The sequence below is a fragment of the Pseudophryne corroboree genome, chromosome 6 (genome assembly GCF_028390025.1).
Source record: "Pseudophryne corroboree isolate aPseCor3 chromosome 6, aPseCor3.hap2, whole genome shotgun sequence".
NCBI lineage: Eukaryota > Metazoa > Chordata > Amphibia > Anura > Myobatrachidae > Pseudophryne > Pseudophryne corroboree.
In genome coordinates, this window is record NC_086449.1 from 671,676,980 (window position 1) to 671,697,669 (window position 20,690).

A 20,690-nucleotide genomic window follows, 5' to 3' on the forward strand; every position below is an offset into this window, starting at 1 on the left:
GTGACTGCTTGCGCAGCCATTGTTAAGCATGACTTGCAGCTAGTAGTCACACATCTGTAGTTCTCCATAGTCCTGTACTAATTTGCACACAGACCATTTTACAACCCCCAGTTAGTGGTCAATTTCTCATTAGGAAGGTTGACAGCCCAAAATGTACCAGTAACTGCAAGATATTTCCACTGTAATGTACTGTACCATATGCCATCTTGAATGGAGTGTAAATGGGTAGGACACGCATATACTGTCCCTGTCAGCTGTACAACTTAGTAAATATGTATAATTAAAAAATAAAACAAAATGTCATAGTTACTTTTTTAGTATTCTATTAAATTAGCAATTATCAAATGATGACTTATAATAATCAATAAAAATAGGTGTGTGTGTGTGTGTGTGTGTGTGTGTGTGTGTGTGTACGTGTGTGTGTGTGTGTGAGGGGGGGGGGGGGTTACTGTTGTGCATAGAGGTACCCTCAACCCTAAATATGTCCCTGCCCCTACTCACTTACATCACTAGGCTTAATCAGAGTTGGATTAAAAGCTGAATGGGAACCTAATCATGGTAGCGGTTTTGGGGAGCTGCCCTATGGCCTTAACAGTGCTCATATTGATCATAGGAGCAGTTCTGGTCCAATAAACAAAGAGGAGAGTGCTACTTTGTCATCTCAATCTGGCAGCAATCAAACCTTGGGGGTCATTCCGAGTTGATCGCTAGCTGCTGTTGTTCGCAGCATAGCGATCAGGCTAAAAATCTGCATTTCTGCGCATGCGTACGGGCCGCAGTGCGCATGTGCGACATACTTTCACAAAAAACTATGCAGTTTCACACATGCTCGAGCGACTATTTTCCGTCGCTCTGTTGAACGGTGAGTGATTGACAGGAAGTGGGTGTTTCTGGGTGGTAACTGACCGTTTTCCGGGTGTGTGCTAAAAAACGCAGGCGTGCCAGGTAAAAACGCAGGCGTGCCTGGGGAAACGGGGGAGTGGCTGGCCGAACACAGGGCGTGTTTGTGAAGTCAAAGCAGGAACTAAACTGACTGCAGTGATCGCAAGGAAGAAGTAGGTCTGCAGCTACTCTGAAACTACTTGAAAAAAATTTAGCACTGTTCTGCTAACCTTTCGTTCGCACTTCTGCTAAGCTAAGATACACTCCCTGAGGGCGGCGGCTTAGCGTTTGCACTGCTGCTAAAAGCAGCAAGCGAGCGATCAACTCGGAATGAGGGCCCTTATGCTGGCAATGTCTGTGACTAGTGATGTAAAAAGTACCTGCCAAGCGATGAGATCCTTCAGTTTATTCAGTTTCTCACAATCTTCAGGGTGTTCTCGCACATACTGATCAGTAAAGAAAGCCTAAAATGGAATAAGAGCAATTTTACATCTCCTGACATCATAGCAATAACATCAACAGCACAATTCAATTCCTCTTGCTGCGCCCAACAATAATGTGAGACAAAGGGCAATTGTATTGTTATATGACATTTTAGATGGCTAGACTGAGGCAGAGTGTGGTTAAGTGATATAACCACACAGTATACACAGTAATTGCTTGCCAATGAGCGGGAAGAAACAAAGTGCAAATGTTTCTGTTTTGCAGACCATTGATTTAACTGTTGGTGTAACATCATTTTTCATGTGCAGGTTTAATAAGGTGGGAAGAGCAAATGGAAAAGAACGAAAAAATACCTTGATGCAAAAAGAGTTTATTCATAAAATACTGTGGGGCAGATTTATTAAGCCTGGTGAAATGATAATGTGGAAGGTTATAAGCCAGTCAGCTCCTAACTGTCATTTTTCAAACCCAGCCTGTAACATGGCAGCTAGAAGCTGATTGGCTGGTGCTTTATCAACTTCCACTTTATCACTTCACCAGGCTTAATAAATCTGTCCCTTTATATCTATAAATCAATGGTCCCCAAAACAGAAACATTTGCACTTTGTTTCTATCTCGCTCAGTGGCAAGCAATTACTTTGTGACCAAATCGACAGTCTCAGGATGTCAACATGGTGCTGTCAACAGTCTGACCATGTCCTGGTATGTGGGGCAGATTAGCCCTGTACTGGGTGTCCCCCCACATGTCAGAGTTTTTTGATCGTAGATGTGCGTTTTTCTGTGCCTTGAAATTTCACTAGAGATTACAGTTCAAAACCGGACAGTAAGATTGTGTGTACTCTACCTACCGCGGTGCAGCGGGTAGTCACAATGGACGGGTGGGGGCGGGGGGTCATCTCAGCGGTGGCAGTAGCGCATGCGCAGCAGGACATTGGGATATTTGTTATGAAAAATACCCCGATAATGCTGCGGATTAGCATCACAGGGACAGAGCTTTCTCGCAAGCTCTGTCCCTGCATGCTTTAATTGATACATCCTTGCTGTGTAAACAATTATCGCAGTGCAGATTGGGTCCATTTTATCACATGCCATTCACATTCTCAGATTCGAATGGTGATAAATTGCCCGCTAAGTGAATGAGTAAGAAAATAACTATCACAACTAGTATTACCATCAATTTAGATTTTTATTTACGGTCTGCTATGCTTTATGTAATTTAATTTTAAATTGATCAACACCACAGTGAAGAATCTACAGACTTCAACTGTATTAAGGAAGTTTTATTCTTTCAATTTATTTAATTTTTATTATTTTAATTTCTTCCATTATTTTAATTTTATCGGCCCCACCCCCGTTCATTGAGATAGCGCTATCACTACATATCATTCTCATTTTTATTTTGCTTTTTGTAGGTTCATAATGGGTAAGACCTAGGTATTGTTATAGAGCTTTTGTAAAGCACTTTCTAGGATAGTGGTTCCCAAACTCAGAGGTAGATGTATGATGCTGGCACATATTGTACCAGTATCACTCATCCCACTTCGCCTCTTTAACATCACGGCTGCTGGACAGGGTGAATGAAAACTCCTTAATGCAGCGATGCCTGTCAGCGGCCACAGCGCATCAGCATAGTGCCGATGCGTTGTGTCTGTCCATCCCAGCCGGCTCACTGGGCATGCGATAAATCTCACAAGGCTCGTAAGTTCTTACATGTATCCTGGAGCCATAACCTGCCACAGCCAAGGACAACCCTGTCCCTGCTTTGTTGTATAGACAACGAAACCTGCAGCTGTCGGAATCGATAGTTGTAGATGCCGGAACAGTCAGCACTGCTGACCGTTCATTTATTGCCGTCTACATCGGCATGCTATCTTGTAGATTTATGCACACCTGTCACCTTGCACCCACTGCCACTGTCATGTTTCTCTCTCTGTGGCTCACACAATCATAGACTTTGATTATTTGTCCCCATTGGGGCTTTGAGTTTGACATTCTTGGTCTATGCTCTAGTTTTTATAATAGCAAACGTATAGTTAGGCTCATTTTCAGTTCTTGTTGGGCCATTTGTTATCTTAGAATTAGCCCGACACTGCATGGTGTTGGGCTACTTCTATAGATAGATGATACTCTAGCAGATGATACTCAAATTTTCCTATCCTCCCCAGATTTGTCACCATCTGTATTGTGTCACTGAATGCCTTTCTGCCATTTCATCTTGAATGACATCTCGCCACCTCAAACTTAATATTTCCAAAACAGAATTAATTATATTTCCACCGGCCAATAGTAGTTTCCAACCTGATATCTCTATCACTGTTGATAACTCAGCAATCATCCCTACCCCACAAGCTCACTGCCTAAGTGTCATTCTTGACTCTGAACTGTCCTTTGTTCCCCACATTCAATCTGTCTCAAGATCATGTTACATACATCTAAGAAACATATCCAAAATACGACCATATCTTATACAAGACACATCAAAAACTCTAATCCATGCTCTCATTATCCCCCGCATTGATTATTGTAATAGTCTCCTGACCGGTCTTCCCAAACATATGCTCTCACCACTACAATCCATTTTGAATGCAGCTGCGAGGCTAATCTTTGCTAGACGTTCATCTTCTGCAGATCCGCTCTGTCAGTCCCTCCATTGTTTACCGGTATTCTACCGTATTCATTATAAAATACTTTCACTTACATACAAGGCTATTAACCAAACTGCACCAACATACATCCCTTCACTCATCTCAAGATATCTTCCTTACCGACCTCTTCACTCTGCTCAAGATCTGCGTCTCTAATCCACACGTATTACTTGTTCCCACTCAAACTTACAGGACTTTATCCAGGTTTCACTCACTCTGTGGAATGCCCTCCCACGCACAATAAGACTCACCTCTAGTCTCCAATCCTTTAAATGTTCCCTGAAACAGTGGCGGAACTAGCGAGCCATGGGCCCAGGTGCAACAAAATACTTTGCCCCTTTCCCCACCCCTCTCACTCCGTCCAAGTCCACCCCTCTCTCCCTCCAACTCCAAATTAGAAATCCTTTGCATGCTCCTGTATAATATATATATATATATATATATATATATACATACACACACACACACACACACACACACATATACACAGTGGTGCAAGTATAAACAAAATTGTTAGTGTGCGTGCCGAAGGCGCGGGCATGGCAAAAAACTGGGTGTGGCCACATGCCACATTGGGCGTGGCCAATGAAAATGGGGGTGTAATACACCTATGACCCAAATAGATACACATATGCCCCCACAGTGCCAGATATGCCCGCACAGTGCCAGATACACACATGCCCCCACAGTGCCAGATATGCCCGCACAGTGCCAGATACACACATGCCCCCACAGTGCAAGATACACATATGCACCCACAGTGCCAGATATACCCCCACAGTACTAGATATGCCCCCACAGTGTCAAATACACATATGCTCCCACAGTGCCAGATATACCCCCACAGTGCTAGATATGCCCCCACAGTGCCAGACACACATATGCCCCCGCAATGCCAGATATGCCCCCACATTGCCAGATACACATACCTCCACAGTACTAGATATGCCCCCACAGTGCCAGATACACATATGCCCCCACGGTGCCAAATACGCCCTCACAGTGCCAGATATACCCCCACAGTGCTAGATATGCCCCCACAGTGCCAGACACACATATGCCCCCGCAATGCCAGATATGCCCCCACATTGCCAGATACACATACCTCCACAGTACTAGATATGCCCCCACAGTGCCAGATACACATATGCCCCCACGGTGCCAAATACGCCCTCACAGTGCCATATATGCCCCCACATTGCCAAGTACACATGCCCCCACAGTGCTAGATATGCTCCCACTGTGCCAGATACACATATTCCCCCACGTTGCCAGATATGCCCCCACATTGCCAGATGCACATGCCCCCACGGTGCCAGATATGCTCTCATAGTGCCAAATATGCCCCCACAGTGCTAGATATGCCCCCACAGTGCCAGTTTAGATATTTTTACCTGCGTGTTGCCAGGGGTTTCATGTACATTGCCAGGGGTTTTACATGTTGTGTCATGCTTTTCCCCAGGGGTTTTATGCCCTGGGATCCATGCTCGTTGCCACGGGGAATGCTCGTTGCCTAGGGTTAGCTAGGGATGGCCACTGACCATCGATGTTATCCATTGATGATGACCGTCGATGGATAACCCACCGATGGCCATCCCTAGCATTTACTGGTGGGCACTAGCCCGCCAGCACTATAATCCTCTCCACTTCCCTCCTCCCCTGTACTCCACTCGCATCATCCACCAGGCCGGCCAAGTGGAGTAAGGAGGAGGGAGGGGGAGCACTGGCATGCCTGGAAAATTTCCGGGGTTGCCAGTCTGCACAGCGCAGCTGACCCGGAAATTTTCCGGGCATGCCACTAAAGAGGTTAAATGCTGCTGGCTTTGGGCACCTTGACAGCGGTGGGTCCCAGTGCAAGGCACTGCTTGCACTGCAAGTAGTTCCGCCACTGCCCTGAAAACTCCCCTCTTCAGACAAGCCTATCAAATTCCAGACTCACCCACATATCCTTCAGTGCTTCCCTATCTAATTACATCCTCTCAGTACAGTATACATAACATCACATATCTTGTCTTTCTTACTCTCACACCCTCCTGACCCTTGACCAACATTGCTGGGTGATCATATCATACAACCCATTAAGAACCTAGTAATCTGGTGGACCATTATGCAATATGTAGCATCTATCCTTGTGTATCAATGCCTATTTCCCTATAGACTGTAAGCTTGCGAGCAGGACCTTCCTACCTTTATGTCTGTCTGTTTTTACCCAGTTTTGTTCCATTACTGTTGTTCTAATAGTAAAGCACAACAGAATATGCTGCGCTATATAAGAAACTGTTAATAAATAAATAAATAATAAATAAATAATGGTGTGCAATTCCAAACAATTGTTTTCGGTAATCAAAATCTGATCCAACTGGATCCGGTTAAACAAAATAATCTGGTTGAGCAATGGTCCTCATTAACACGTAGCGAGGGGGAACCTGGAAGGACACTGTATGTTATGTGAGGATTGCTTCCTGGAGATGAGCCCACATGACAGGATCACAAAGTGTGACTAATGGAACAGAGTTGGATGGATCTGGTCTTCATCAGCTGTCACACATCTCTTTTTATAGCTTTCTTATGAGTCTCTTTAGAATAAATGATTACTGGACAATTTTGCACACGTTTGGCATGAACTGTTCCTTGTAAATAGTTGACACATATCTTCTTATTTTCAAACCATTCTCTTTTATTCCATTTCCAGCTTTTAAAATGCATCTCAGCGACACTGTCTCCTGAGCATGGTGAAGACAGATTTTCAAGGACTATTTTTAAACAAAGCATCATATAATCAGGTTTTTGCCTAGATATTATATGTGAATACTTTATTCTTTAATATTGAAAAAGTTGTTAGATTTCCTCTGACAGAATTCGTAAAAATGTCTGTCTGACTAAATCACTTCATTAAATTAACTAGTGCTCGTGGTATGGGATGGTAGGACCGTAACTCCCATTATTCCCATATGCAATATCACTGCAACAGAAACAGTCATCTGGACTGGTATAGAGCTAACAGCAGGACAAGACACTCACCAGTAAGTTACCACCTCTCCTTTTCCTCCGGATCACCACTCTTTACATAAAGTATTAAACTGCTTTAAAAAAGCTTAAACTGAGGTTTATTTAGCCACATCCGTAAGCATGACAGTGAGGAGCTGACGGGCTGCGGTGTTATCACCTTCCACTTTATCACTTCTCCAGGCTTAATACATCTTCTTTTTTTGGTTTTATATTGCAATACCACAAAAGAATACCTGCAGCCAAAAGACTATCACATTAAGGTGCTCATGTTGAAAAAGGAGTGCACTACTGCACAGACTCCAGACTTCCTGTTCTCAAGGGAAGCTTCATGCCCTATGCCAAGATCACGACTGAGCATGTGAATGGACCATGGCCCTCATTCCGAGTTGTTCGCTCGCAAGCGGATTTTAGCAGATTTGCTCATGCTAAGCCGCCGCCTACTGGGAGTGAATCTTAGCATCTTAAAATTGCGAACGATGTATTCGCAATATTGCGATTACACACCTCGTAGCAGTTTCTGAGTAGCTCCAGACTTACTCGGCATATGCGATCAGTTCAGCGCTGGTCGTTCCTGGTTTGACGTCACAAACACACCCAGCGTTCGCCCAGACACTCCTCCGTTTCTTCGGCCACTCCTGCGTTTTTCCCGGAAACGGTAGCGTTTTTTCCCACACGCCCATAAAACGGCCTGTTTCCGCCCAGTAACACCCATTTCCTGTCAATCACATTACGATCGCCAGAACGATGAAAAAGCCGTGAGTAAAATTCCTAACTACATAGCAAATTTACTTGGCGCAGTCGCAGTGCGGACATTGCGCATGCGCATTAAGCGGAAAATCGCTGCGATGCGAAGATTTTTACCGAGCGAACAACTCGGAATGAGGGCCCATGTGTAGTGTGACTCTGGGAGACAGAAGTCTCCTACAATTACGTGCAATCCACGTGTTCCAGCATTCCTGCACCATTACCCATTGCAGTATAAAATCACTGGCTGGTGAGCTGTACGAAATCTCACTTTACTGAAGCACTACTCAGTGAGAACCAGTGTGTAACAGTCAGTATGGCTGTACCTGCTATCTTTTAATAAAGCAACACCATTGGTTAAGTTACTGTACTGTGCATAGTTTGAGTCATCTGCTGGAGTGTGCCTATATACAGTTCAAGGGTTCATGGAAACCCTCCGTTTCTTCATTAAGTTTTTTAGGAGCCCCATGGAAAAGCTTAACTTCCTGACTGCGAATTGTAACTAAGTTTCTCTGACGTCCTAGTGGATGCTGGGAACTCCGTAAGGACCATGGGGAATAGCGGGCTCCGAAGGAGGCTGGGCACTCTAGAAAGATTTATGACTACCTGGTGTGCACTGGCTCCTCCCACTATGACCCTCCTCCAAGCCTCAGTTAGATTTTGTGCCCGGCCGAGGTTGGATGCACACTAGGGGCTCTCCTGAGCCCTTAGAAAGAAAGTATAGATTTAGGTTTTTTATTTTCAGTGAGACCTGCTGGCAACAGGCTCACTGCAGCGAGGGACTAAGGGGAGAAGAAGCGAACTCGCCTGCTTGCAGCCGGATTGGGCTTCTTAGGCTACAGGACACCATTAGCTCCAGAGGGATCGACCGCAGGCCCAGTCCTTGGTGTTCGGTCCCGGAGCCGCGCCGCCGTCCCCCTTACAGAGCCAGAAGCAAGAAGAGGTCCGGAAAATCGGCGGCAGAAGACATCAGTCTTCACCAAGGTAGCGCACAGCACTGCAGCTGTGCGCCATTGCTCCTCACACACACTTCACACTCCGGTCACTGAGGGTGCAGGGCGCTGGGGGGGGGGGGGTGCCCTGAGAAGCAATTATAACACCTTGGCTGGCAAAAATACCACAATATATAGCCCTAGAGGCTATATATGTGGAAAATACCCCTGCCAGAATCCAGAAAAAAGCGGGAGAATAGGCCGCGGAAAAGGGGCGGAGCTATCTCCTGCAGCACACTGGCGCCATTTCTCCTTCACAGATCCGCTGGAAGGAAGCTCCCTGGCTCTCCCCTGCAGTTTACACGACAGAAAAGGGTAAAAAAAGAGAGGGGGGGCACTAAATTTAGGCGCTGTATAAATTATATAGAAAAAGCAGCTATAGGGGACATAACTTAGTTAGTCCCTGCATTATATAGCGCTCTGGTGTGTGCTGGCATACTCTCACTCTGTCCCCCCAAAGGGCTTTTGTGGGTCCTGTCCTCTGTTGGAGCATTCCTTGTGTGTGTGCGGTGTGTCGGTACGGCTGTGTCGACATGTTTGATGAGGATAATGATGTGGAGACGGAGCAGATGCCTTTAGAAGGGATGGCACCCCCTGCGGGGCAGACACCTGAGTGGTTGAGCTTATGGAAAGAAATGAGTGCACGTATAGACTCCTTACATAAGAAATTTGACGACATGCCAAATGTGGGACAGCCGACTTCTCAGCTCGTGCCTGTCCAGGCGTCGCACAGGTCATCAGGGGCTCTAAAACGCCCGCTACCTCAGACCGCAGACCCAGATGTCGACACTGATACTGACACCAGTGTTGACGACGATGAGTCTAATCTGATGCCCCCTAAGGCCATTCACTGCATGATTGAGGCAATGAAAGAGGTGTTACACATTTCTGATATAAATACAGGTACCACTAAAAAGGGTATTATGTTTGGGGAGAAAAAACTACCCGTAGTTTTCCCCCATCAGATGAATTAAATGAAGTGTGTGAAGAAGCGTGGGCTTTCCCTGATAAAAAATTGGTAATTCCTAAGAAGGTGCTAATGGCGTTCCCTTTCCCGCCAGAGGATAGGTCACGTTGGGAAACACCTCTTAGGGTGGATAAAGCGCTCACACGTTTGTCTAAAAAGGTGGCACTACCGTCTCCGGATACGGCCGCCCTCAAGGAACCTGCTGATAGAAAGCAGGAGGCGATCCTGAAGTCTGTATACACACACTCAGGCATTATACTTAGGCCAGCTATTGCGTCAGCATGGATGTGCAGTGCTGCCGCTGCGTGGTCAGATAAACTGTCAGAAAATATTGACACATTAGATAGAGACACGATCCTGTTAACCATAGACCATATAAAAGACTCGGTCTTATATATGAGAGATGCACAGAGGGAAATCTGCCGACTGGCATCTAAAGTTAGTGCATTGTCCATTTCTGCTAGGAGAGGCTTATGGACTCGCCAGTGGACAGGAGATGCAGATTCTAAAAGGCACATGGAAGTGTTGCCATATAAGGGTGAGGAATTATTTGGGGATGGTCTCTCGGACCTAGTTTCCACAGCAACGTCTGGGAAGTCAGCATTTTTACCCCATGTCCCCTCACAGCCTAAGAAGGCGCCGTTTTATCAGGTTCAGTCCTTTCGGACCCAGAAAAACAGGCGTGGAAAAGGCGGGTCTTTTCTATCCAGAGGCAGAGGTAGGGGAAAAAGGCTGCAACAAACAGCAGGTTCCCAGGAGCAAAAGTCCTCCCCCGCTTCTTCTGCCAAGTCCGCCGCATGACGGTGGGGCTCCACAGGCGGAGCCTGGTACGGTGGGGGGCCGCCTCAAGAATTTCAGCGATCAGTGGGCTCGCTCACAGGTGGATCCCTGGATCCTTCAAATAGTATCTCAGGGGTACAAACTGGAATTCGAGGCGTCTCCACCCCAACGGTTTCTAAAATCTGCCTTGCCGATTGCTCCCTCAGACAGGGAGGCGGTGCTAGCGGCAATTCACAAGCTGTATTCCCAGCAGGTGATAATCAAGGTACCCCTACTTCAACAAGGCCGGGGTTACTATTCCACACTATTTGTGGTACCGAAACCAGACGGTTCGATGAGACCCATTTTAAATTTGAAATCCTTGAACACATACATAAAAAAATTCAAGTTCAAGATGGAATCGCTCAGGGCGGTTTTTGCGAGCCTGGAAGAGGGGGATTACATGGTATCCCTGGACATCAAGGATGCTTACTTGCATGTCCCCATTTTCCATCCTCACCAGGAGTACCTCAGATTTGTGGTACAGGATTGCCATTACCAATTCCAGACGCTGCCGTTTGGACTGTCCACGGCACCGAGGGTATTTACCAAGGTGATGGCGGAAATGATGATACTCCTTCGAAAAAAGGGAGTTTTAATTATCCCGTACTTGGACGATCTCCTAATAAAAGCGAGGTCCAAGGAACAGTTGTTGGTGGGAGTAGCACTATCTCAGGAGGTGCTGCACCAGCACGGCTGGATTCTGAATATCCCGAAGTCACAGCTGGTTCCGACGACACGGCTACTGTTCCTGGGTATGATTCTGGATACAGTCCAGAAAAAAGTGTTTCTCCCGGAGGAGAAAGCCAGGGAGTTGTCATCTCTAGTCAGAGACCTCCTGAAACCGAAACAGGTATCAGTGCATCGCTGCACGCGGGTCCTGGGAAAGATGGTGGCTTCTTACGAAGCAATTCCCTTCGGCAGGTTCCATGCCAGAATCTTTCAGTGGGACCTGTTGGACCAGTGGTCCGGATCGCATCTTCAGATGCATCGCTTGATAACCCTGTCTCCAAGAACCAGGGTGTCTCTACTGTGGTGGCTGCAGAGTGCCCATCTTCTAGAGGGCCGCAGGTTCGGCATACAGGACTGGGTCCTGGTGACCACGGATGCCAGCCTTCGAGGCTGGGGGGCAGTCACACAGGGAAGAAACTTCCAAGGACTATGGCCGAGTCAGGAGACTTCCCTTCACATAAATATTCTGGAACTAAGGGCCATCTACAATGCCCTAAGTCAAGCAAAATCCCTGCTCCTACACCAGCCAGTGCTGATCCAGTCAGACAACATCACGGCAGTCGCCCATGTAAATCGACAGGGCGGCACAAGAAGCAGGATGGCGATGGCAGAAGCCACAAGAATCCTCCGATGGGCGGAGAATCATGTACTAGCACTGTCAGCAGTGTTCATTCCGGGAGTGGACAACTGGGAAGCAGACTTCCTCAGCAGACACGACCTCCACCCGGGAGAGTGGGGACTTCATCCAGAAGTCTTCCAGATGCTGGTAAACCGTTGGGAAAGACCACAGGTGGACATGATGGCGTCCCGCCTCAACAAAAAGTTAAAAAGATATTGCGCCAGGTCAAGGGACCCTCAGGCGGTAACTGTGGACGCTCTAGTGACACCGTGGGTGTACCAGTCGGTTTATGTGTTCCCTCCTCTGCCTCTCATACCAAAGGTATTGAGAATAATACGAAAGCGAGGAGTAAACACAATTCTCGTGGTTCCGGATTGGCCAAGACGAGCGTGGTACCCGGAACTTCAAGAGATGCTCTCAGAGGACCCGTGGCCTCTACCGCTCAGACAGGACCTGCTACAGCAGGGGCCCTGTCTGTTCCAAGACTTACCGCGGCTGCGTTTGACGGCATGGCGGTTGAACACCGGATCCTAAAGGAAAAGGGTATTCTGGAAGAAGTCATTCCTACGCTTATTAAGGCCAGGAAAGATGTTACAGCAAAGCATTATCACCGCATATGGCGGAAATATGTTGCATGGTGCGAGGCCAAAAAGGCCCCAACAGAGGAATTTCAACTAGGTCGATTTCTGCATTTCCTGCAAGCAGGAGTGAATATGGGCCTAAAACTAGGCTCCATTAAAGTACAGATCTCGGCTCTGTCGATTTTCTTTCAAAAAGAACTAGCTTCAGTACCTGAAGTTCAGACATTTGTGAAAGGAGTGCTGCATATTCAGCCCCCGTTTGTGCCTCCTGTGGCACCTTGGGATCTCAACGTGGTGTTGAGTTTCTTAAAATCACATTGGTTTAAGCCACTAAAAACCGTGGATCTGAAATATCTCACGTGGAAAGTGGTCATGTTATTGGCCTTGGCTTCAGCCAGGTGAGTGTCAGAATTGGCGGCTTTGTCATGTAAAAGCCCTTATCTGATTTTCCATATGGATAGGGCAGAATTGAGGACTCGTCCCCAATTTCTCCCTAAGGTGGTGTCAGCGTTTCACCTGAACCAGCCTATTGTGGTGCCTGCGGCTACTAAGGATTTGGAGGACTCCAAGTTGCTAGACGTTGTCAGGGCCCTGAAAATATATGTTTCCAGGACGGCTGGAGTCAGAAAATCTGACTCGCTGTTTATCCTGTATGCACCCAACAAGCTGGGTGCTCCTGCTTCTAAGCAGTCTATTGCTCGCTGGATTTGTAGTACAATTCAGCTTGCACATTCTGTGGCAGGCCTGCCACAGCCAAAATCTGTAAATGCCCATTCCACAAGGAAGGTGGGCTCATCTTGGGCGGCTGCCCGAGGGGTCTCGGCTTTACAACTTTGCCGAGCAGCTACTTGGTCAGGGGCAAACACGTTTGCAAAATTCTACAAATTTGATACCCTGGCTGAGGAGGACCTGGAGTTCTCTCATTCGGTGCTGCAGAGTCATCCGCACTCTCCCGCCCGTTTGGGAGCTTTGGTATAATCCCCTTGGTCCTTACGGAGTTCCCAGCATCCACTAGGACGTCAGAGAAAATAAGAATTTACTCACCGGTAATTCTATTTCTCGTAGTCCGTAGTGGATGCTGGGCGCCCATCCCAAGTGCGGATTGTCTGCAATACTTGTAAATGGTTATTGTTAACTAATGGGTTATTGTTGAGCCATCTGTTGAGAGGCTCAGTTGTTTTCATACTGTCAAACTGGATATAGTATCACGAGTTGTACGGTGTGATTGGTGTGGCTGGTAAGAGTCTTACCCGGGATTCTAAATCCTTCCTTATTATGTCAGCTCGTCCGGGCACAGTGTCCTAACTGAGGCTTGGAGGAGGGTCATAGTGGGAGGAGCCAGTGCACACCAGGTAGTCATAAATCTTTCTAGAGTGCCCAGCCTCCTTCGGAGCCCGCTATTCCCCATGGTCCTTACGGAGTTCCCAGCATCCACTACGGACTACGAGAAATAGAATTACCGGTGAGTAAATTCTTATTTTCTCAAGTTTTTTGGGTTATCCATTGATAAAACCCAACAATCTTCCTTTGTTATTTGCATATGTTTTATAGCTTGCCAAATTTTAGGCAGTTGCTTAGGGATTGTTACCTTTTCATATTTTGCAAAGCCGCCCATGACTGCAGGATCAACAATCCCATTCAGACACATAGACAGTGGGTTGATAGGCAGGTTTTCATCCCTCTGGTATTGATTGATGAGCATAAGAATCTTCTCATTGGTTGCAGACATTGTTTCAATGGCATTTTCCAGGGGGCTTATGGTTGTCTGTGAAGACAAGATAAAGCTCAATTAGTTATAATAATTCCAGGATTGGTTTTTAAAGCAATGTTATTATTAAAAATCAGTATTAACCATGTTTCATGTTAACAAATGACAGCTAATGATCTAGACAAGATACTGTAGCTCCAATTGACATGCTGTAGGCTAAGTAAATCCCACCAAGGCTTCCTATCCTACCTGCATCACTACATTATTACATCATTAGCTTATTTACCAACATTGCTAAAAATAATTCTACACTCATATTCTATCATAAAATACATTTTAAACGTACAGAATAGTCATTTTTTATACATACATATATTTTATCAACACATACTTGTGACATTGATGTAACCTCAAACCATCGCAATATTCCTGGTAATCTGTAAGCCGTGACAAAAGTTGTTCTTTCAATCCACATGGACTGTAAGTAAAAATGAGCAATACAACAATGAATAGCACGTAGAATGTACTGTATGTCTAAATGAAAAGCTATATGTTACAACTGAAAGAAACAAATAAAAATGAATGTGTTAAGCAATAAGTTTATATTATTATTAATTATTATTATTATTATTATTATTATTATAAGAATGTTGAAATAAATATAACCAAGCAGTAACTATTAAGAAGACATCATAGATGTGATCTGCAGGATAATATTTCAGGACATAGGGCCTGATTCAGGTCCAATTGTTAAGATGGCAAAGTCGATGCTCGGTACATTGTACATGCACAGGACCCGTACTGCGCATGTGCAGTATTAGTCCTGCGTTGTCGATCGCAAAGCAGCTGCAGATGTCAGATGACTGACAGATGGTCTCTGTTTCACAAAACTGAGGTGCGTCATCTGAATCCGGCCCATATATTGAATGTAGGTTTATGAACAATGAAGTTAATGTCAGCGATCAGTGTCTTTATCAGTATATTCATTCTAATGGATCACTAAACTGAGCCTGTCACATGACTAGAATCGCCTTGTCTCTGTTACTCTACATTTAAAAAGATTTGTGAAAACAAAATGAAAAAGAGCAATATAAAATAAAAGAGCAAAACGTCTTTAAATTCCCAATTTCTCTGACGTCCTAGTGGATGCTGGGGACTCCGTAAGGACCATGGGGAATAGCGGCTCCGCAGGAGACTGGGCACAAAAGTAAAGCTTTAGAACTACCTGGTGTGCACTGGCTCCTCCCCCTATGACCCTCCTCCAAGCCTCAGTTAGATTTTTGTGCCCGAACGAGAAGGGTGCAGACTAGGGGCTCTCCTGAGCTGCTTAGGGAAAAGTTTAGTTTTAGGTTTTTTATGTTCAGTGAGACCTGCTGGCAACAGGCTCACTGCATCGAGGGACTAAGGGGAGAAGAAGCGAACTCACCTGCGTGCAGAGTGGATTGGGCTTCTTAGGCTACTGGACATTAGCTCCAGAGGGACCGATCACAGGCCCAGCCATGGATAGGTCCCAGAGCCGCGCCACCGGCCCCCTTACAGAGCCAGAAGACAGAAGAGGTCCGGAAAATCGGCGGCAGAAGACGTCCTGTCTTCAACAAGGTAGTGCACAGCACTGCAGCTGTGCGCCATTGCTCTCAGCACACTTCACACTCCGGTCACTGAGGGTGCAGGGCGCTGGGGGGGGGGGGGGGGGGGGGCGCCCTGAGATGCAATAAAAACACCTTGGATGGCAAAAAATGCATCACATATAGCTCCTGGGCTATATGGATGAATTTAACCCCTGCCAGAATTCACAGAAAAACGGGAGATAAGGCCGCCGAGAAGGGGGCGGAGCCTATCTCCTCAGCACACTGGCGCCATTTTCCCTCACAGCTCCGTTGGAGGGAAGCTCCCTGGCTCTCCCCTGCAGTCACTACACTACAGAAAGGGTTAAAAAAGAGAGGGGGGCACTAATTACGCGCAGTATTAAAAATACAGCAGCTATAAGGGGAAAAACACTTATATAAGGTTATCCCTGTATATATATAGCGCTCTGGTGTGTGCTGGCAAACTCTCCCTCTGTCTCCCCAAAGGGCTAGTGGGGTCCTGTCCTCTATCAGAGCATTCCCTGTGTGTGTGCTGTGTGTCGGTACGTTTGTGTCGACATGTATGAGGAGAAAAATGATGTGGAGACGGAGCAGATTGCCTGTAATAGTGATGTCACCCCCTAGGGGGTCGACACCTGAGTGGATGAACTGTTGGAAGGAATTACGTGACAGTGTCAGCTCTGTATAAAAGACAGTGGTTGACATGAGACAGCCGGCTACTCAGCTTGTGCCTGTCCAGACGTCTCATAGGCCGTCAGGGGCTCTAAAGCGCCCGTTACCTCAGATGGTAGATATAGACGCCGACACGGATACTGACTCCAGTGTCGACGGTGAAGAGACAAATGTGACTTCCAGTAGGGCCACACGTTACATGATTGAGGCAATGAAAAATGTTTTACACATTTCTGATAATACGAGTACCACCAAAAAGGGGTATTATGTTCGGTGAGGAAAAACTACCTGTAGTTTTCCTGAATCTGAGAAATTAAATGAGGTGTGTGATGATGCGTGGGTTTCCCCCGATAACAACTGATAATTTCTAAAATGTTATTGGCATTATATCCTTTCCCGCCAGAGGTTAGGGTGCGTTGGGAAACATCCCCTAGGGTGGATAAAGCGCTCACACGCTTGTAAGAACAAGGGCTCTACCCTCTCCTGAGATGGCCGCCCTTAAGGATCCTGCTGATAGAAAGCAGGAGGGTATCCTAAAATGTATTTACACACATACTGGTGTTATACTGCGACCAGCAATCGCCTCAGCCTGGATGTGCAGTGCTGGGTTGGTGTGGTCGGATTCCCTGACTGAAAATATTGATACCCTAGATAGGGACAGTATATTATTGCCTATAGAACATTTAAAAGATGCATTTCTATATATGCGTGATGCACAGCGGAATATTTGCCGACTGGCATCAAGTCTAAGTGCGTTGTCCATTTCTGCCAGTAGAGGGTTATGGACACGACAGTGGTCAGGTGATGCGGATTCCAAACGGCATTTGGAAGTATTGCCTTATTAAAGGGAGGAGTTATTTGGGGTCGGTCTTTCAGACCTGGTGGCCACGGCAACAGCTGGGAAATCCACGTTTGTACCCCAGGTCGCCTCTCAACATAAGAAGACGCCGTATTATCAGGCGCAGTCTTTTCGTGGGCAAGCGGGCAAAAGGTTCCTCATTTCTGCCCCGTGACAGAGGGAGAGGAAAAAGGCTGCAGAAATCAGCCAGTTCCCAGGAACAGAAGCCCTCTCCCGCCTCTGCCAAGCCCTCAGTATGACGCTGGGGCTTTACAAGCAGAATCAGGCACGGTGGGGGCCCGTCTCAATGAATTTCAGCGCGCAGTGGGCTCACTCGCAAGTAGACCCCTGGATCCTTCAAGGGATATCACAGGGGTACAAATTGGAATTCGAGACGTCTCCCCCTCGCCGTTTCCTAAAGTCGGCTTACCGATGTCTCCCTCTGACAGGGAGGCAGTATTGGAAGCCATTCACAAGCTGTATTCCCAGCAGGTGATAATCAAGGTACCCCTCCTGCAACAGGGAACGGGGTATTATTCCACACTGTTGTGGTACCGAAGCCGGACGGCTCGGTGAGACCGATTCTAAATCTAAAATCTTGAACACTTACATACGGAGGTTCAAATTCAAGATGGAGTCACTCAAAGCAGTGATTGCGAACCTGGAAGAAGGGGACTACATGATGTCTCGGGACATCAAGGATGCTTACCTTCATGTCCCAATTTACCTTTCTCAAGGGTACCTCAGGTTTGTGGTACAGAACTGTCACTATCAGTTCAGACGCTGCCGTATGGATGGTCCACGGCACCCCGGGTCTTTACCAAGGTAATGGCCGAAATGATGATACTCCTTCGAAGGAAGGGAATTTTAGTTATCCCTTACTTGGACGATTCCCTGATAAGGGTAAGATCCAGGGAACAGTTGGAGGTCGGTGTAGCACTATCTCAGGTAGTGTTGCGGCAGCACGATTGGATTCTCAATATTCCAAAATCGCAGCTGATTCCGACGACTCGTCTTCTGTTCCTAGGGGATGATCCTGGACACAGTCCAGAAAAAGGTGTTTCTCCCGGAGGAGAAAGTCAGGGAGTTATCCGAGCTAGTCGGGAACCTCCTATAACCGAGCCAAGTCTCAGTACATCAATGAAAGGGTTCTGGGAAAAATGGTGGCTTCCTACGAAGCAATCCCATTCGGCAGATTCCACGCAAGAACTTTCCAGTGGGACCTGCTTGACAAATGGTCCGGGTCGCATCTTCAGATGCATCAGCGGATAACCCTGTCACCAAGGACAAGGGTGTCTCTCCTGTGGTGGTTGCAGAGTGCTCATCTTCTAGAGGGCCGCAGATTCGGCATTCAGGACTGGGTCCTGGTGACCACGGATGCCAGCCTGCGAGGCTGGGGGGCAGTCACACAGGGAAGGAATTTCCAGGGATTATGGTCAAGCCTGGAGACATCACTTCACATAAATATCCTGAAGCTAAGGGCCATTTACAATGCTCTAAGCTTAGCAAGACCTCTGCTTCAAGGTCAGCCGGGGTTGATCCAGTCGGACAACATCACGGCAGTCACCCACGTAAACAGACAGGGTGGCACAAGAAGCAGGAGGGCAATGGCAGAAGCTGCAAGGATTCTTCGCTGGGCGGAAAATCATGTGATAGCACTGTCAGCAGTATTCATTCTGGGAGTGGACAACTGGGAAGCAGACTTCCTCAGCAGACACGACCTCCACCCGGGAGAGTGGGGACTTCACCCAGAAGTCTTCCACATGATTATAAACCGTTGGGAAAAACTCGACAGGTATTGCGCCAGGTCAAGGAACCCTCAGGCAATAGCTGTAGACGCTCTGGTAACACCATGGGTGTACCAGTCAGTGTATGTGTTCCCTCCTCTGCCTCTCATACCCAAGGTACTGAGAATTATAAGATGGAGAGGAGTAAGCACTATATTCGTGGCTCCGGATTGGCCAAGAAGGACTTGGTAACCGGAACTTCAAGAGATGCTCACGGAGGATCCGTGGCCTCTACCTCTAAGAAGGGACCTGCTCCAGCAAGGACCCTGTCTGTTCCAAGACTTACCGCGGCTGCGTTTGACGGCATGGCGGTTGAACGCCGGATCCTGAAGGAAAAAGGCATTCCGGATGAAGTCATCCCTATCCTGATCAAAGCCAGGAAGGATGTAACCGCAAAACATTATCACCGCATTTGGCGAAAATATGTTGCGTGGTGCGAGGCCAGTAAGGCCCGACGGAGGAAATTCAACTGGGTCGATTCCTACATTTCCTACAAACAGGAGTGTCTATGGGCCTGAAATTGGGGTCCATTAAGGTTCAAATTTCGGCCCTGTCAATTTTCTTCCAAAAAGAACTAGCTTCAGTCCCTGAAGTTCAGACGTTTGTAAAAGGGGTACTGCATATACAGCCTCCTTTTGTGTCTCCAGTGGCACCTTGGGATCTCAATGTAGTTTTTTTGGGTTCCAAAAGTCACATTGGTTTGAACCACTTAAATCTGTGGAGTTAAAATATCTCACATGGAAAGTGGTCATGCTGTTGGCCCTGGCCTGGGCCAGGCGCGTGTCAGAATTGGCGGCTTTATCCTGTAAAAGCCCTTATCTGATTTTCCATTCGGACAGGGCGGAATTGAGGACTCGTCCTCAGTTTCTCCCTAAGGTGGTTTCAGCGTTTCACCTGAACCAACCTATGGTGGTGCCTGCGGCTACTAGGAACTTGGAGGACTCCAAGTTGCTAGACGTTGTCAGGGCCCTGAAAATATATGTTTCCAGGACGGCTGGAGTCAGAAAATCTGACTCGCTGTTTATCCTGTATGCACCCAACAAGCTGGGTGCTCCTGCTTCTAAGCAGACTATTGCTCGTTGGATTTGTAGTACAATTCAGCTTGCACATTCTGTGGCAGGCCTGCCACAGCCAAAAATCTGTAAATGCCCACTCCACAAGGAAGGTGGGCTCATCTTGGGCGGCTGCCCGAGGGGTCTCGGCTTTACAACTTTGCCGAGCAGCTACTTGGTCAGGAGCAAATACGTTTGTAAAATTCTACAAATTTGATACCCCGGCTGAGGAGGACCTGGAGTTCTCTCATTTGGTGCTGCAGAGTCATCCGCACTCTCCCGCCCGTTTTGGGAGCTTTGGTATAATCCACATGGTCCTTACGGAGTCCCCAGCATCCACTAGGACGTCAGAGAAAATAAGAATTTACTTACCGATAATTCTATTTCTCGTAGTCCGTAGTGGATGCTGGGCGCCCATCCCAAGTGCGGATTGTCTGCAATACTGGTACATAGTTATTGTTACCAAAAATCGGGCTATTGCTGTAGTGAGCCATCTTTTCTAGAGGCTCCTCTGTTATCATGCTGTTAACTGGGTTTAGATCACAAGTTATACGGTGTGATTGGTGTGGCTGGTATGAGTCTTACCCGGGATTCAAAATCCTTCCTTATTGTG

At 47.0% G+C, this 20,690-nt stretch overlaps 2 protein-coding genes across 7 annotated transcripts in view; one reads left to right on the top strand and one right to left on the bottom strand.

Moving 5' to 3' along the window:
* The window catches only part of DOCK2 (dedicator of cytokinesis 2), a 1,781,615-nt gene that overhangs the window by 198,104 nt on the left and 1,562,821 nt on the right, over nucleotides 1–20,690 (bottom strand). For 3 of the 4 annotated variants that reach the window (XM_063928254.1, XM_063928255.1, XM_063928253.1), the window contains exons 44-46: nucleotides 14,534–14,620; nucleotides 14,023–14,199; nucleotides 1,263–1,346 (exon numbers count right to left, since the gene is read on the bottom strand). In XM_063928254.1, the coding sequence (XP_063784324.1) occupies nucleotides 1,263–1,346; nucleotides 14,023–14,199; nucleotides 14,534–14,620 (348 nt within the window). The remainder of the gene's footprint in view (nucleotides 1–1,262; nucleotides 1,347–14,022; nucleotides 14,200–14,533; nucleotides 14,621–20,690) is intronic. The other variant, XM_063928256.1, reaches the window with a different exon arrangement.
* The window catches only part of LOC134933211 (ERV-BabFcenv provirus ancestral Env polyprotein-like), a 447,012-nt gene that overhangs the window by 113,947 nt on the left and 312,375 nt on the right, over nucleotides 1–20,690 (top strand). The window lies entirely within an intron of this gene.